We start from the raw sequence: 12,878 nt of genomic DNA on the forward strand, positions 1-12,878 counted from the left end.
CTACAACACTACAATGTGTTAGAAGCCCCCTTATGTCCAAATCCATCTAGGGACATTTACCCAATATTTATGCACTCCTTCGGGCTGTTAGTTTTTGTGGTCCATTTTACAGCTAAATATAATCCAATGGTCCATTTCAACCTATAATATATTGCGGACATCTTTGAAAACAATAGACCTAGCCCTTCTGAGCCCAACTCTCCCCTTGTCAAAATGTTCGTGAAGATCGGGCGATATTTGCAATACTTATATAATATCCCCAACCCAACAAAATATTATAAGTCAAATTGAAAAAATCGCATGCGAAAAAAATATGAAAAAATAAAAATATGTCACAAAATACTACAAAATCTATATTAACATCATTATTTGCATATTTTTCTGCGATTTTTTTGAATTTATATACTTTTATGTCAAGAGGGCATTCTGAATTGACAAAATTTGTCAAAATCGGTCCAGCCATTCTTGAGATAAGAGCATTCTAACTAACATCTCCTTCTTTTGTATTTACACATTGTATATATTTCGCTATATACAACCGATATATTTACTATCGGCATCTACGTAACGGTCAGAATTTGTCACAAATGTTGTGGTCTATTTCACCCACTACATATTAGCCGATGACCATCAAAATTTGAAGGCTTCTGCCCAGCCCTAAGCTCTAGCCCCATGCTGACTTTCGTGTCGATTGGTCTTTAATTGCGACCTATAGAGTAACTTAAATATCAGGAATTTTTTCAGTTTTTGGTCCATTTCAACCCCTAAATATTATGCGATCATCTCCAAAAGAAATAAGGTTCTGTTCTGACCCTAGCCCCACCTCCATTCTAAATTTCGTGAAGATCGGGCCATAATTGCGACCTGTAGAATGATTACAAATTAACGTGGACAGATGGACGGACATACATAGCTAGATCGACTCAGCTCGGCGAGATAGGAAGATCCATATATACTTTCCTATGTGGGAAACCAATATTTCGAGGTGTTACATAATTTTTGGCCCAATCAAACTTATAATACCCCCAACACATAGTGTTGTAGGGTATAAAAATACCAGTGTCGATCACCTCAAGCAAGCGCTTCGCCGGGAATGGGTCAAAATACCGCAGAGCAAAATTTGGGCGGCTTTTCATTGGCCGTTTGAAGGCCATAATTTGCGCCAGAGGTGACCGATTCGAATAAATCTAAACTTATTCTAAAATTTGATGCTATTTCCGACATTTTTACTTTCATCCAATAAAATTTAAAAAAAAGTAAAATAATGGCGTTTGACTTTGTTGCAGTTTTTCTCACCCTGTATATCGGTCCACTCCTTCTGGTACCTCAGCGACAAAGGGTCAAAATTTGAATAACCAAAACGATTATAATGTCCGAAATAAGCTTCACGTTTCCTTAACATTTCACACATCCCAAAATTTTTATTAACACAAGATCTGATATGAACCCAACCCCACAATTTTTAAATTTTTTAAATTAAATTTTTATTAGCTCAAAAACGTGAAATTAAAATCCGATTCCATTCAGACTTGGACAACGCAAGTTCTGTTATAAAGATGGTAGAGATCGGAACATTCCTTCTGGTACCTCCCCCAAATAGTGTTCAAAATTTTGAAAAACAAAACACGCAAATAAAGCGAAACCGCATTCAACTCTCTTCAAATTTTATACATACGAACATATTTGCTAATACAAGAACTGTTGTGAAGATGATATATATCTGTGAAAGAGCTCGTCAAGCGGGGATTTTTAAGAGTTCGTAAAAAGTTTTTCTAGGTTTTTAAAATGATGAAAATAGAGATTTCTTTGCTTTGGTGACTTAGGGTAAAATTTGATAAATAATATATTTATTTTTGACGTCATACTTTGTGTTTTGTTCAAAATTTTGGCGCGAACTCACCCAAGGTACAGCTTCAAAATGTGCTATTAATGTATGTATATGAATTCCTGTCGCTAAGGACTTTTGACGTCTTCGAGGACCTATTTAGAATTTTATGTCAAGTAATTTTATAGAATGTTTTAATTTGTTTTTTTTTTTTAACAGTTGTTGATAGTATTTTAAAAAAAGAACCAAAAAGTCCCCATTTGTTGCATCGCTTGAGGTTTACAATTTTCGACCAAAATATTAATTGTAGTTTAAATTGCAAAAAAAATCTATATCTAAAATTCCTGAGAATACCGCAGAATCTTAATCCAAAACTTTTCAAAAGTGTGAAAGAGAGGGGAGCTCGCTCCCTCTATTTTGCGATGCAATCTTTCAAAACACCGATCTTATTTCTTTAGTTTTACTTTCATAATCTGCTGGATTTCTTCAATAATTATTTTCCCCCAAAATTCAAGAGAAAAATTTATGCTTTAACGGTTTTATTTCGTACAAAAAATATCGGAACTAAAAAACAAAATCAACAATTTAATAGAAAACAATTTCGAAATTCACAATCGAAGTTAGTAGATCACAATCAAGTTTGTCAAAAACACTCCATTAATTCATAATTTTAATGAGATCTGAAACGATAACGTTTGACAACGCGATAGTGATAGCCATCCTGACCAAGGCTTCCGCTAGGGGGCAAGTAGGTTTGTTGAGGCTGAGCAGGGGGCAAGTAGGTTTGTTGAGGTTGAGCAGGGGGCAAATAGGTCTGTTGAGGTTGAGCAGGAGGCAAGTAGGTCTGTTGAGGTTGAGCAGGAGGCAAGTAGGTCTGTTGAGGTTGAGCGGGGGGCAAGTAGGTTTGTTGAGGCTCAGCAGGAGGCAAGTAGGTTTGTTGAGGCTGAGCTGGGGGCAAGTAGGTCTGTTGAGGTTGGGCAGGAGGCAAGTAGGTTTGTTGAGGTTGGGCAGGTGGCAAGTAGGTTTGCTGGGGTTGAGCAGGAGGCAAGTAGGTTTGTTGCGGTGCTACGGGAGCATCATAGTGATATCCACCTTGTTGAGCTGGACCACTGTAGCTGTAGCCGGAATCCTGCTTGGGATAATCATAGGCGCCACTCAGATGAGATACATCAGCAGCGGCAACACCCAAAATGGCACAGACCAAAGCCAAAGTGAATTTCTGTAAAATTTAATGAAATATTCCGGTTATCCATGTTGTGAAATATTGAAAATCGATGATTTGCATTTTGCGATGATTTTTGAATACACACCATTTTTGTTATTGTTTTCTTAATTGCACCTTATGCAGCAAAAGATGAAATTGAATTGTTATAGTTTCGTTAAATGCCAACGGCTTTTATACCCAACATTTTTTTACGATATTCTTCCTCGAATAGATGTTAATGTTCGATGCGTCTAACTGAGCTATGTGAGTTTTAATTGGACTGACATTGAAACTCCTCTTGTTGTCGTTATGAAGTTCAAATAAAAAACAACAACAAAACAAAGCAAAAATTCAAAACTAAGTAACCCACATAATATGAAATGCTCAAGAGAGTTTGTTATGCGTTTGAAGCCACCACGAAAGCCCATCGAAAAATGCCCAATCTGTGAATTACACCACAAAAACCAATTGCCAAAAACTGCCAAGTCACGTATGAAGATTAACCAAAGATGATCGATAATTTCTCAGAATTCAAAAGGGGGTTTATGAGCTCTAATTCGCATTAGGGTGGTTTTTAGTAGAGTACTAATAATTAATATGAATAAAAATAATAGTTATAATAATAAAATAATAATATTATAATTATAATAAAAAAAATGTTACTAATAATATTAAAAATAAAATATATTAAAACAATTTGGTTATTACATAATTAAATTTTGTTGAATGAAAGTAAAAAATTTCGGAAATAGCGTCAAATTTTAGAATAAGTTTAGATTTGTCCGAATTGGTCATCTTTGGCACAAATTATGGCCTTCAAACGGCCAATGAAACCGTCACACGCTGCCCGAATGTTGCTCTGCTGTATTTTGGCCATTTCCCGGCGAAGTGCTTGCTTGAGGTGATCGACACTTTTGTATTTTTTAGTGCCAACCTTGCTTTCCACAATACTCCAGACACAATAGTCCGACGAACTGGTATCCGGAGATTTTGGTGGCCATTGTGCGCTGGAAATGAGGCGAGAAACCTCATTTTGTAACCATTCTTAGGTGGAGCGTGCTGAGTCCTGTTGGAATGTCCAAGGTCTGCGGTTAAAATTTTGCGTGCCCAAGGCCTTAATACACTCTCCAGAATATTTTTACGATAAAATTCGGCATTTATGGCATGGTCGATTAATACGAGCGAAGTGCGACCATCGGCTGTTATGGCGGCGCACGCCATCGCCATGGCCGACGCTTAGCGGACCTCTTTGGCTAGTAAACACAATAATTTTGTTTGTTTACAAAAAAAAAACAAAATTCGGCAGTTCACCACTATCGGCCAAGCGAAGCAACTCTTTAGCTCTTTTGAATCTATTTCCTTCTTTTGCGGTGTAAGTTCTTGCACTTTTTGGAATTTCAATAGCTTTACCCCGAGCTCATCTTTTATTAATTGCCGAATGGAATATTGCGATATGTTCAGCTCACGAACCATTTTTCGGCCATTGCGATGCGGGTTTCGATCAAGTCCCTTCTTTACTTTTCCAACCATTTTTGCTGATGTTACAGTTTTCTTCCGTCCACATATAAATGCTGGAGTGCTCCAACGATAGCCACTTGTGGTTTTCCAGCCAAATATAAAGAAATCACACTATCCCGCTTGAATTCCATTCCGAATAACTTTTTTTCTGGAAAATTCTCACTAAAATGATTTTGTACGCTTGTTAACAATATAATAAGCTGTCACTGGGATAATTTTAACAGCTGTTGGACGAGTGGCTTAGAGATGACAGCAGTATGAAGTTGGTTGCAGTTTTTGTATTTTATATCATTTTTTTTTTTTTTTAATTTTTAATACAATTTTTTATTTTTTTTTTATTTTTATTTTATTTTATTAGCTATTATTGAATCCACCCTAATTTCCTTCCGAAACAAAGTAATGATTTTCTGTAGAGACACTTAGTCTACCTTTGTAGCAAAAACATTGAAAATAAAGATTTTGAGATAAAAAAAAATTCCATAGTGTAGCATATCTTCAATTTCAATGTCAAGTTTGTTGATTTTGTGTTTTGAAACAAATTACTTTTGTCTAGAGTATCGTAAATATAGCCTAAATTTAAACAAGAAAACAGTTACCGTTTTTTTAAATTGAGTCAAGGATACTTAACCATTCGTTACATAAATTGATAGGCGTTTTGATAAGCATATCTAGGCGCCTAATAATTTATGACCAAATGCTTAAAGTATGGGAAATAATGATACTGAAAAACATTAATTAAAGTACTCTAGCAGCATTTCTAGGAATTGCAAATAATATCTGCTGGTCAAATCGAAATTTTGAGTCATGATTTAATAAAACATTGTTCAAATCAATAAAAAGAAACAAATTATGGCTTGCAATTCTTTTTTGTCATTTTCTTTTTAAGCATGCTAAAACTGAACATTCCCTCATACATTTCGGTATTTCACACAATTTTTTTTTAATTTACTAATTTTTTAATTTTCTGACACTCCTTGAGGAAAAATTAATACCATCATCTAGAGTAACTAAGGATATGTTTCCTTATGACGATACGAAATAGAATGTGAACGAAAATTAACATTCTAAAATATTATTTTCAAATTATTGATCCAATTACGTCCGAAATTATTTAAGAGCGAGTGTACAAGGTTGTAATCGATAGCTGGGACTTGGAGGCTTTTGAAGGAAAAGGTGGTTATGCTTAGAATCTGTTTAAAGAAATTTGGTAGATAGAATCGATTTTTATAGCTATAGAAAAGTTTTTTTTTACAAAGAAAAAAACACATAAAATTGAGTCGTGTAAACATTGACCGCGACTAGGCCTCAAACGGTCCATCCACTTAGTCCAATTTATACTTATACTCTTTCCAACATTTCCTGCATCTCACGTTTGTATCAAACTAAGATTAGGGACATAATTGAACAATTTGGGCCCGTATACATATAACACCACCTAAACAATTACACGTCTAGTTTCCCATCCCTGAACTTGGAAATAATATTTAAATTGAATAAAGTATTATAACTATTATATTATGCAAAAAATCCCGCAATGGATAAATTTCAGAACCTAAAATGTATAAATTAAGAAATAAACTTTCCAAGATTTTTTTTAATTTCGTTTAGTATCTTTGGATACGATTTTTTTATAAAAAAGTCCTTCATTGAAATAATGTTTTAAGACAGCATTCTCCCTGTCTGGACAGCTGGTGCGCGAAGATAGTATATACTCACGCAATTAGTGAATTCGAGGTAGCAACATACTTCCCCGTGATAATCGTACCCTCAATTATATTGTTGTGTAGTTTTTTTTTATTGTTAGACTAATACCATTGCAAAGGCGTTGTTGGTCAATGCTTCTCAATTAAAACATATCCCAATCTGAACATATTTAAATATAATTTGACAAAATTTACCGTGTTTGGTGCATCAAATATATGAAATCGGCAGAAAATGTAAATGAGAGCTATATTAAAACCTTAACCGATTTCAATATAACTTCCCAATTTTTTTTGGTACCAAATTTCGTCTGTCTGTCCGAATTTCATTGAAATCGAATTTCATTTGAATATCGCGTTGGGTACATTAAATATGTAAAATCGGCCGAAAATATATATAGGAGCTATATCCAAATATGAACCGATTTAAATACAATTTAACAAATTTATATTTGTACCAAATTTAGTTACTCATGCCAAATTTCATTGAAATCGGACATACGTATCGCGTTTTGTGCATCAAATATGTATAATCGGTCAAAAATATATACGGGAACTATATCCAAATCTGGACCGATTTCTATATAATTTGACAAATTTATTTTCTGATCAAATCCCATCACACATTCCAAATTTCAAGGGAATCGAACAAACATATCGTGTTTGGTGCATCAAATAAACGAAATCGGTGTATGGGAGCTATATTCAAATCTGAACCGATTTCAATATAATTTGGCAAATTTATTTTTGTTTCAAATTCCGTTACGCATTCCAAATTCGGAAACAGTATCTGTTAGCGATCAATAGATATGTAAATATAAAATCTAAATTTTTGGGAGGTACCTCCGATTCTGCTGCTATATCTCCAGTTTCAAGTGGAATTTCAAAAAATTATATATCATACGTTACTTTCAGACGATGTTGTAGTATACATGGAATTTTTCAGGAAAATCTGTGCAGCGGTTTTCGAGTATATAAATTACAAACGTTTCCCTCTTTTATAGATATAGATGCCAAAACGTGAACCCATAAAAAATTGTTGGTGTGTGAAATTTTCATTCTCTAAGACCCTATAGTACCAAAGTACTTCTACTTCCTTTTATGGCCGACTTCTTCACGTACCGTAGCAACTGATAGCTTTACGAAAACGTGGACCTGTATAGCCTATTATCTGCCAGAGAGGGTGGGCCCATGGCCCATGCCAACCTCGAGAAAATTCCATTCAAAATGTGTTTAAAATTATCTAAACACCAAATATCGGTTACCGTTGTATGAAGTACACCACAATTCGAACCTATTTGGAGAGTTCTTACAAAATTTGTTTTCCGTCGACTAGGAACACAAACTGCCGATTAACAACAAATTCTGTAAAATAAATCTGACTAAACCACCAAAAAGACTCAAATTCGGGTGATACCGTTATATCGTGGTTATAAAAAATCATTGACCTATATGTTTATTATTAATACAACAAGCTCTACGAACCTAGATCACATTTGAGTAAATTCTGCCAACCTGTATCATACCGAATTTATATACTTTGTGGGGTCTACAATGATTATTTCGAAGGTTTATAAAGGGAATATCAATTAGTTAGTGTTAATAAATTTCCAAACATGTTTTTTCATTTAAATGATAGAAAACCAGAAGGTCTTCTCATAGAAGACCGGAAAGTCTACTCCTAGAAGACCTGAAGGTGTTCTCCTAGAAAACATGAATGTCTTCTCCTGGAAGACCAGAAGGTCTTCTCATAGGAGACCATAAGGTTTACTAATAGAAGACTTGAAGATCGACTCCAAGAATCTGAAGGTATTTTTTTTTCTCCTAGACGGTTTTCTCCTAGACGGCCAGAAGGCCTTGTTATATATGACCAGACCTGCGATTATTTTTTATTATTATTTTCTTATTTTATTTTATTATTATTTATTTACACATTTCCAAACAAACCTTCATCATGTCTCGTGGACTACAGTAACATCAAACTACATGGCACATTTCAAGATTATTGATGTAGAATATAAAATCACAGTTATTACTGCCTTTAAGTTTTTCGCCCTTTACAAGCCATCATTAATTAACATGAAATTTTCCAAGATTCTAGCTTAATTTTATTCATATTTAGATGTCAGTTGAAAAATTGATTCTTCCCCCCTGATATTATAAATTACTTTTCAAATTGTTGTGGAAATTTACCCTCAAAAACATCTAAAACTAAACAAGTTATTAGTTTATGTCCAAACGTTTGTGCAAGAATGGCCTAAATGTCTTATTTTTGGTAGAGATCGATTTAAACGTGTAAAGCTTGACATACAAATACCCAACAATTAAAAATTAATGTCCAATCGTTAACTCAAATTTATAATTCATCTCCAAAATCCCCCCTTTTTCGTTTTATTTACAACGTTAACACATATTTCGAACATGTTTCGTTTTTTGTTCCTACACACAACATTCGTATTCGTTCATACCTATATATATATACATACATATGTAGTCATTAATGATAAAATCATTTATTTAGACCATTAATCATTATTTTGCTTTAAATATTAACAATGTTAGAGAGGTCTTTTATGTAAAAATGCCCAGCCACCAACCGCAACATGCTACAATACCACAGCAACAACAACACAGAATCATAACAACAATGGTCCCAAAACACACACACACACACACAGCATGAATAATAACTCGACCATTGGCATCAGAAGAGTAACCTTTACACTTAAATGTGCATTTCCATCCCAAATAACCATCATCATCATCGTCGTCGTCATCGTCATCTTGTCCGTCGTAATCGTTGTTATCTTCGTTAGCATCGTCATAGCCATCTTCATCAACGGAAGTATCAATACCATCAGTAGCATCGTTTGTATCAAGTTCAAGCAACAACAAAGGTGGCTCTGGCTTATGGTGGGTCAGTAGTTCCGTGGCAGTTAGTTCTGCGAGAAGCAATGACAGCATTATAAATAGTTTGTCAATGTGTTGGGTATTATTTCTTTTTATACCCTCCATCATTCTACAGAGGGTATATTAGCTTTGTCATTCCGTTTGTAACTCTACGAAATATTCATAATAGACCCTACAAAGTATATATAATCTGGATCAGCGTAAAATTCTAAGACGATCTAGAGTTGTACGTCTATTCAGGGTGAGATAAAAAACTGCAACAAAGTCAAATGCCATAATTTTTACATTTTTTTCAAATTTTATTAAATGAAAGCAATAAATGTCGGAAATAGCATCAAATTTTAAAATAAGTTGAAATTTGTTCGAATTGGCCACTTTGGAACGAATTATGGCCTTCAAAGGACCAATGAAACCGTTAGACGCTGCCCAGACGTGCCCAAGGCTTCAATACACCCTCCAGAATATTTTCGCGATAATATTCGGCACTTATTCTGATGCAACGGTCGATTAATACGAGTGAAAAGGGACCATCGGCTGTTATGGCGGCCCACATTGTCACCATGGCCGGCGCTTGAGTTCTTGTGGCCAACCAAATGTGCACATTTTCAGCTGACCTCATCGGCAAGTAAACAAGATCATTTTGTTTGTTTACAAACTGCTGGACAACGAATGTTTTCTCATCTGAGCGGAGAAAACTAAATTCGGCAGTTCACCATTTTCGGCCAAGCGAAGCAACTCTTTAGGTCTTTTGAGTCTATTTTCTTTCTGTTGCGGTATAAGTTCTAGCACTTTTTGGCATTCAATGGCTTTACCCCGAGCTAGTTTTTAAATTTTTGCCGAATGGAATATTGCGATATGTTCAGCCCACGAGCCATTTTTCGGGCACTGCAGCGCGGGTTTCGATCAAGTCGCTTCCTTACTTTTCAAACCATTTCTGCTGATCTTGTTTTTTCCGTCCACTTCCGCCAGTATCACGGTAACGAGCGATTGTACGAGGCACAAAATATTTATTCACATCTAAATGTTGGAGTCCTCTAACGATAGCCACTTGTGGTTTTCCAGCCAAATTTAAAGACATCACACTATCACGCTTGAATTCCATCACGAATAACTTTTTTTTTTGGAAAACTCTCACCAAAATGCTTTTGTACGCTTGTAAACAATATAATGAACTGTCACTGGAATAATTTTAACAGCTGGCGGACTAGTGGCTTAGAAATAACAGCAGTCTGAAGTTGGTTGCAGTTTTTTCATTTCACCCTATATGTTGTAATCACGCTATCTTTCGAACGAACTGGGATAGAAGGCTAAAATTTAGCATAGTTTGCCAGTAGCCAGGTTAATTTCGTAAAAGGGCCATGTCGGTCCACGTTTTCGTATAGCCCCCCATGTAACGGTACCTCCAGATATTCGTTATTTTCAAGATTTTAGCGACATTATGTACCAGAATTATATCAAATTTCATTTTTAAAGTTCGTAAGGGGTACTACAGCCTACGACAAAAAAAATTGTATGCAGGTCCACGTTTTCGTATAGTCCCCATATAACGGTACCTCCCGATATGCTGTATTTTGACGATTTCAGCAACATTATATACCGGAATCGTTTAAAATTTCATATTGGAAGATCTTAATAGGTACTGCAACCTATGGAAAAAAATTCGTATGCAGATCGAAGTCTTCGTATAGCCTCCATATGACCTCCCGGTACTCGAAATGTTCATGATTTTTGCGACATTATTCGCCGGGACTGTTTTCATTTAAGTGGTAGTTTTCGGAATTTTTGTTTTGAAAAATTTTCAACTTCCTTCCAAATGGTGGAGGGTATTAAAAGTTCGGTTCGACCGAACTTATTTGCTTTTTTTCCTTGTTTTATTATTGAAAAACCTCAACAAAATTATAAATCTTTTGTTTGACCTACCGTTACGGATTGACCATTTATTGTCGTCATTTTGTGATTTGAGATTTTGTCACGTGTTTTGGATTCATCAGAGATTTGTAAGCATTTTGTAAATTTTATCTGATCCATGCCATACAATGAAGGGAGTGTTTTTTTCGTTTGTACATCCATTCTTCCATTTGTATGTTTTCAGGCGTTCATCATCAAAGAGTTTCATTCATTCATTCATATTTTAACACGTCCGGAGACATCATAAATTATTTGCAAACACTGTAGTACTGAGCATCAAATTTGCCCTGCACAAAAGCGTGTCGAAAGAAGATAAAATTGACTATGACAATGTTGTGATTTGTTAATTGAATATTTGAGGTCATTTTGAGCTTGTATATGGCAGAGTACGGAAATGTTGTAGTAATCCATTAATCATCATCGCAGAAGTTGATTGGTATTGGAATTTATGACAAATAGATTTTCAACCTGTGACATTTTTCGTTTTTTTGAGAAAAGAAAAATATATATAATAACTTGAAAGAATATAGTCACACACAACCACTAAGCAGGCAGAGTTTGCAGATAAATCTAGAAACTAAATTTGAAGCATTAATCAAAATTATGTGGGAAAGTTGGGCGATGAAAACTGCAAAGGCCTAGGGAGCATGGTTAAACATAGACCTTAGGGTTGCGGATTGAAAAATATGTATCTATAAAAGCAAACCAATAAGTCGGGCGTGCCGATTATATGATACCTTGCAACCATTAGCATTATTTCCAAGTTATACCAGTAGTAAACACATGATTATAATGGGGATATGTTTGAAGTAAATCGCACAAACTATGGCCGTAATTTAATGCAGATTTAGAGCAGTTGAACTTTGAAATTGGATGAAACTAGTATATAAGACCACAATGTTTGAAACATGTATATGGAAATTAGCCACAGAAACAGATAAACGGATATATCTAGATCGTCCTGAAACGAAATTCATCCAAAGAGACCAATGGTGCAAAACCATTATATCGATGAGGCACATTTTGGCCGAAATTTTGAAGAAATCTGGATTTACAGGGTGAGATAAAAAAACTGCAACTAAGTCAAACTCAATAATTTTAAATATTTACTGAATAAAAGCAGAAAATGTCGGAAATAGCATCAAATTTTAGAAAAAAATTTAGATTTGTTCAAATTGGTCACCTTTGCCACGAATTATGGCCTTCGAACCGTCACACGCTGCCCGAATGTTGCTCTGCGGTATTTTGGCCCATTCCCGGCGAAGCGCTTGCTTGAGATGATAGATACTTTGGTATTTTTTTTATGTCAACCTTGCTTTCAAAATACTCCAGACACAATAGTCCAACGGATTGGTATCCAGAGATTTTGGTGGCCATTGTGCGCTGGAAATGAAGCGAGGAGCCTCATTTTTAACCATTCTTGGGTGGCGCGTGCTGAGCGCGATGGTGTTGAGTCCTGTTGGAATGTCAAAGGTCTGCGGCCAAAATGTTTGCTTGCCCAAAGCTTTAATACACCCTCCAGAATATTTTCGCAATAATATTCGGCATTTATTTTGATGCCACGGTCTATTAATACGAATACGGCTCACACAATCACCATGGCCGGCGCTTGAGTTCTGGTGGCCAACCGAAGGTGTACACTTTCAGCTGACCTCTTTGGCAAGTAAACACGATAATTTTATTTGTTTACAAACTGCTGGACAACGAATGTTGTCTCATCGGAGAAAACCAAATTCAGCAGTTCACCACTTTCGGCCAGGCGAAACAACTCTTTACCTCTTTTGAGTCTATTTTCTTTCAGTTGTGGTGTTAG

At 35.4% G+C, this 12,878-nt stretch overlaps 1 protein-coding gene across 2 annotated transcripts; it reads right to left on the bottom strand.

The window, feature by feature from the left end:
* Positions 1-2,363: 2,363 nt before the first annotated feature.
* On the bottom strand, positions 2,364-11,474 carry LOC105262170 (uncharacterized). Of its 2 annotated transcripts, none has more exons than XM_059121514.1 (2): positions 11,078-11,474; positions 2,364-3,044 (listed from the first exon to the last, which is right to left on the bottom strand). In XM_059121514.1, exons 1-2 carry the CDS (start codon positions 11,225-11,227, stop codon positions 2,496-2,498), a joined length of 699 nt encoding a protein of 232 aa, XP_058977497.1. In that variant the 5' UTR covers positions 11,228-11,474; the 3' UTR covers positions 2,364-2,495. The 2 variants fall into 2 exon arrangements, with proteins under 2 accessions (XP_058977497.1, XP_011294752.1); XM_011296450.3 differs by lacking the exon at positions 11,078-11,474 and adding an exon at positions 3,136-3,188.
* Between the last annotated feature and the right edge of the window lie 1,404 nt (positions 11,475-12,878).

This window comes from Musca domestica, unplaced genomic scaffold, assembly GCF_030504385.1.
Source record: "Musca domestica strain aabys unplaced genomic scaffold, Musca_domestica.polishedcontigs.V.1.1 2, whole genome shotgun sequence".
Lineage (NCBI taxonomy): Eukaryota > Metazoa > Arthropoda > Insecta > Diptera > Muscidae > Musca > Musca domestica.

Excerpts from the sequence above, each read along its gene's own strand:
- LOC105262170 (XM_059121514.1), bottom strand. The coding sequence starts at position 11,227 with ATGGATGTACAAACGAAAAAAACACTCCCTTCATTGTATGGCATGGAT. Across the intron at positions 3,045-11,077 it reads TAAATGGTCAATCCGTAACG|AAATTCACTTTGGCTTTGGT; the intron begins GTAGGTCAAACA and ends TAAATTTTACAG.